Here is a 6117-nt window from a genome sequence, read left to right on the forward strand (position 1 = left end):
AAATAGCCCTCGTATAACTTTGCACTAAATTCATAACAAACAAACCAAAGTTATTTTCTGTTGTGAAAAAGCATGCAACCTATGTGAGTGACACATAGTAAATATTTATAAATGAGTATTAGTCTGGGGCTCCACCTGGGATAAGGAGCTTATTGAAACTTTTTTATCCCTGCAATACATAAAATTCCACCTATTCTAGTCTAGTAGACACATCTAAGATGATCCTAATGAGATAGGGTGACAGTGTCAGATCAGCCACCAAGCTGAGAAATTGCTGGTTCTATTTTACTTCAAAAACTAATTCAGTAGTCTTCTGCTATAATCAGTGGTGTATTTTGACAAGACCCAGGAAACAAACTTTTCATTGGAAAAGAATTGAAAGATAGGATCTTGGTAAAGTGTGTTCAGTGAGGCAGTGTCACAGAAATATCTAAGCTATTTTCCAGCCTTGAGGAGGATGATTAACTGATCACAAGATTTCAGTGTTGGTGTACTATGTGTACACTTTTTACCGCTTCCAATGCCTAAACTTTGGCTGTAAACAGGGGAAAAGAACAAAGAATGGTTCATACCTACACATAACATCCCATATTATTGTGGCAAAGAATTTTGTTCTGAATTGCCAGATCTTTATTCTGTTATTTGATGTGACTCTACAAGTGCACCTTTAAGCATTGGAAAAGTCAAACCACTAAAACTTGTATCAGATAACCCAGTCAATTTTGAAGGCCTGAAATTCTTGCAGCAAAAAAAAACAGCTCAGCTTGTAATGGTATGTTCATGCACCAGTTATGTGGTTGTAAAACTGATGAAAACATCAATCTTGTGCATTACAAGAAATCTTTCTACAAAAAAGAGGAACATAAGCAGCTACTACCAGAACAGGACTGTCTAAAACAACGTATTGCTAGGGCTAAGTATCACATGTATATTTGGCACAATGCTATTATAACTCTGCCAGAAGTACCATCATATATTGGATGAGGTTGGAAGAGAGATGAAGCACCAGACACTATCACTTTGTTATTGCTGGTTCTAGACGTATGTTAAAACAAATAGCTTATAGTTGTTGAAAATCAGAATACAAGTGTAAGTGCAGCTGTGATATGAAAACTTTGCCTTGTACATATACTTATGATTCTTGGGAACTTCTGTAATCCAGATAAATCCTTTGTGACTGGTTATGATTCTGAATCTTATGGTAATTTGGGAGTTAACTATGAATATTATAACACTTCTCAGTAACTATGGAAGTATATTTATATAAATAATAAACATGCATTTGTCTGTCTAATATTTTTCTCACAAATTTCTCAATCAAATGCTACAAATCTCGTATTGTTAGAAAGGCCTTTGTCCGAGGAGTCCGGATTGCATATTGGCTTTTCCATTCACAGTCAAAGTTACTTGCATGTAATTTCCTAAAAAAATTAATATTGCAATAAATAATTTTGCTATGAACTTTCTTGACATATTTAGGTCTGAAATATGTATGTGCAGTTTGTTCAAGACCATGTGCTTATTAGTTTGTGAACACACATTCAGATTCTTATGCATTTTCAGCTAAGTTTACCTTCATTACAACTTTGCAATAATTTAGCTTTGGTTCATTTCATAGACTGCTATGAACACCTTTTAGCTACTTTATTGTTTACTGTAGTTTTATTAAATAAAGTTACTTCTAAGTGAGTTTGTTTGTCTGACCGCATAATTTTTTTTTCAAATAGGATTTATCGATCTAACACATAATGCCTGCAAGAAAGCATAGCTTAAATGCCGTGCATGAAAATGATGGAATAAGGAAAATTCAAGTGAAGGGCATGAAAACTAACACAAATGTTTTGCAGATCATGGCTAATATCAGTATAATGTTTTTCACTATAGATGATGCTTGCTTTAGTATGTTTACTACTTTTGAATTTGACAGATGTACTATACAATAAACTTTCAGAAACTCAATAGTTATGTAGTTTAGGGATGAATTTCCAGCATTGTTACTGTATTACAACACTGAACATGTGGTATAGAATGCTCAATTGTGCATATATTATAAGAATACTATACTTAAATGTGTTTCAGTGTATCTGCACAAACAGTATTAGTAAATTAGAATTTCTCATGTTTTGTCCAATGTTTTCAAATGCACCACTTTTTTCTCTGTGGGTAGCAGAGATTCTCTAAACAACAATACTTAAGCTTGAATTAAAATGTAAAACTTCTTTTGTTATATAGAGAATGCACTATGCCATATTCTTTGGTCTTAAATAAGTAAGAATATTTAAAGCAGACATTCCCAACCTGGGGTAAATGTACCCCCATGGGTACATTTGCACTTCTCAGGGGGTACATGGGGGTTTGAGAGTATAACCATGGTTTACACTTTACATGGTGTTTTAATCTACAGTCAGACAAAGAGAACAAATTGGCTCACATAAATTTACGCTGAGTTCAATTTATCGATGTTATCAATACTATAAGATCCTTATGCAGTCCACACATACAGATTTCATACTAAAATAAATTAAAACCAATATAATTTTATCCATTTTTGATCTTTAATTTTTAGGGGTATACGGAAACCTGTCAATGTCCAAGGCCAAGGGGTACAGAGGAAAAAAAGTTGGGAATCCCTTTTTAAAGGGATGGTTGGACACCCCCCCTCTAATTTCAGAAAACTACCGATGTTTTATATCCCTCAGCAATAGTATGAACTATGTAACCACTATTTTTAGAATTCTTGAAAACAGTAGGTCTTTCTTTTCAGCATTGGTATCTTTATGTATTTGTATTGCACTTTTAATGTTTATTATGTTAAGAGAAAAATGAAGCACAATTTCCTTTCCTTTGTTACAAGCAAGTTTTTATTTCTCCCATCGAACAAATGGGTGTTTCAACTAGTACTAAATATCTTGTTTCAGAATTTCAAATTTGTTTTTATATTCACGATACCTAAATATGTTATTTTCATAAAAATGTACATAAGTATCACTTAACAATTAATGAACTTGTATAAATTTTTCTGTATGCACTTTTTATAGGTCTTTTTCTCCTCTGCCAAAAGTGGCTCTTCGTGCCAGATCTACTTCATGACTCTCAACAAGCCAGGAATGGCTAACTGGTAACATTTGAAACAGCCAGAGTCAAAGTAACAGTAATAGACTTCCTCATGAGTTCAAGAGACTAACTCTGTGGACATTGTGTAATTGCTTACTGTGTTATTTCTTTTAATCAGATAAGGACAGAGACATGCTGCAAACAACTTTAAAGCCAAGCTTCATCAATTTCATCTTAATGTTTTTAATTTTTTGATTGCTCAAAAGTTGAATACAATTGAGATGTTGTCTATATGCAAGCTTTGTAAATATTGATACAAAAAGATATAAATTTTTAGATGATCTCTTTTTTTTATTGTACTTTTAACTATAGTAACATGCCAACAAACAAAGACTGACAGATTTATGTTTTTTTAATTTTCTTATTGTGGATTGTAGTAGTTTACAAAGCTTGGTCGACTTAATGTATTTTGTACATCTTTAAAGTGTTTTGTTGTGCCTTTAAATGACGCATTGTTTAGTTTTTCACCAAAGTTTGTTAAGGTGAAAAGAAGGGTTAATAAAATGTTAATACTTGTACATGTCTTAAGTATATAAAATAAGTTAGTTTAATGTACATGTCTTAAGTATATAAAATAAGTTAGTTTAAAAAAGTTCTTTTTTGACAAATAAATTACAAAAGCTATTACCAAACAAATCCTTATTTCAGATTTTCATACAGTGTTATATTAAATAAAGATTTGTAATAATAATAATAATAAAAATTTTATTTTCTAATCTCGGATTCATATTCATGCCAAAATGTGAAGTGTGTTGGATCACTCAACGAAAACTTTTCCATTGATATTTATTCGTAACAAATAAAAAAATTGGTGATCAGTCACCTAAAAATTTAATTAGTACGTGCATTTCTTTTTCAGACTTGAACTGTTTGTGTTCCTTGTAATTAATTAGATAACTTTATTTCTTGTTTAATAGAAAATGTATTGTACCAATAACTTTGACCTGGTTATATGCTTTCAGTGTTAACATTATCTTTACAAAATAATAGTGTACAACACTACATGTTTTTAGTATATCAGTATCATAGTCATTAAGATGTATCATCAAAGTTTCATCTGCAAAGTCACAGTCATTAAGAATAAGATCGGTACAGAATACAAATTTTAATTTATTATAAATGGATTTTCAAAAGGAATTAAGAATCCTTTGTGTGTTGCAACAAGCAAGAAATTGCACTGTGTCAAATAAACTAATTACAATAATTTCAGAGAATGAAGGTGTTGTATGTGAATTACTATGAATTAGGAGTTTCTATTCATTCTATTTAACAATTAGGACTACAGTATATTATGTGCAAATCTTTAATACTGACAGTTTACTTTCCTGTCTTTGTTACTGTTTTCAGAACTTAAAATTTCATAGTATACATTTGAACTACAGAATTACAGGCTATTTAATAGGGATAAAGTATTAAAGAGGTGAGGAGTTACATCCTGTTGAAGTTGAGGATGTCAAAGATAATAGCAAAGAGATTGGATCCATTTGAATTTCTATTAGTGGATATAAATGGAAAAGACTTTTAGTGGAAATTTGTTACAGACCACCAAATGATACTGATAAAATTAGTGAGAAACTTTATAATGAGATCAAGATTTCAGCTGTTAATGAAGTCATGATTATTGGTGATTTTAATTTCAGACATATAGATTGGGGTATTCTAGAATAAAACCATGAGGGAGAAAGGTTTTTGGAACCTGTTCAGGATGGCTTTTTTTGCCAGTTAGTCAAGGAACCAACTAGAAACAATGCTATTTTAGACTTATTGTTAACTTCAAATACAGAAATAATTGAGAGGATGGAAATTGGAGAACATCTGGGTGCAAGTGATCATTGCTCTATTAGGTCAATGTTTTGCTGCATATGGAGATAAGGAATAATGGTAACAAATTTCAAAAAAATCAAATTTTGAAGGGGTGCGACAAGAGTTATCTGTTGTGAATTGGGCAGCCGAGTTATTTGGAGACACTGATCAGATGTGGAAAATTTTTAAAGATAAATTTTTAAATATTCAATGTAAACATATTCCTAATAGAAAGAAAAAGTAGTTACAAGTAAAAGACCAGGTTGGCTCACAAAGAGTTTAAGAAATAAAATTAAAGAAAAGTATCATAAATTTAAGAAATGTAAATTGACCAGTATCACAGGAGGCTTAGAAGATTATAGAAAATCAAGAAAGTTGGTGAAACAGGAAATTAGGATATCAAAAATGATGTATGAGAAAAAGTTGTCTGAAAATGTAAAAATTAACAGTAAGGATTTCTTTGAATACATTAAGGGGAAACAAAATGTTAGGATAGGGATAGGACCCTTGAGAGATGATAAAGGAAGGCTAGTATCTGATGATTATGAGATGGCTGGGTTATTGAATTTTACTTTTTCTTCAGTTTTTACTAATGAAGATTTAAGCAGTATTCCACATCTTGATCAGTTGATAAATGGAAACAAAATCAAACAAGATGACTGCATTAATTCTGAGCTGGTTAAGAAAAAATCGGGAAGTTTAAAACATGATAAGACTCCTGGGCCAGATAATATTTCCCGAAGGGTTTTGAAGGAGGTTAAAGATTGGATTTATGAGCCACTTGCTACTATTTTTTTGTCAGTCCTTGAATAGTGGGCAGGTACCAAAGGATTTGAAGTTAGCTAATGTAACTCATCTTTTAAAGGGAGGTGATAAAAATTGTCCCAGTAATTCTAGACCATTAGTCTTTCATCAGTTGTGGGAAAATTTTTGGAAAGTCTGTTAAAAGATCCTTTGCAAAGTCATTTAACAAAGTTTAGAATTTTATTGGATAGTCAACATGGCTTCACCAAGGGAAAATCTTGCATTATGTAGATGAGGGTAAGGATGTAGATTTGGTGTATCTGGATTTTCAGAAAGCATTTGACAAGGTACTACATAAGAGGCTTGTAAAAAAAAAAATATCCCTATAGGTGTGGGGGATAAGTTAGCAAGTTGGATAAAAGAGTGGCTGGATGGAAGAAAGCAGAGGGTTGTTAC

General features: G+C 31.7%; 1 protein-coding gene across 4 annotated transcripts in view; it reads left to right on the plus strand.

Moving 5' to 3' along the window:
- LOC106463802 (serine/threonine-protein kinase mig-15-like) overlaps positions 1-4531 on the plus strand; it is a 143559-nt gene extending 139028 nt beyond the window's left edge. For all 4 annotated transcript variants that reach the window (XM_022391406.1, XM_013923872.2, XM_022391407.1 and 1 more), the window contains one exon: positions 3039-4531. In XM_022391406.1, coding sequence (XP_022247114.1) covers positions 3039-3122 — 84 coding nt within the window. In that variant the 3' untranslated portion in view covers positions 3123-4531. The remainder of the gene's footprint in view (positions 1-3038) is intronic.
- The last annotated feature ends 1586 nt before the right edge of the window (positions 4532-6117 follow it).

The sequence above is a fragment of the Limulus polyphemus genome, unplaced genomic scaffold (genome assembly GCF_000517525.1).
Source record: "Limulus polyphemus unplaced genomic scaffold, Limulus_polyphemus-2.1.2 Scaffold1487, whole genome shotgun sequence".
In the NCBI taxonomy this organism is placed as follows: Eukaryota; Metazoa; Arthropoda; class Merostomata; order Xiphosura; family Limulidae; genus Limulus; species Limulus polyphemus.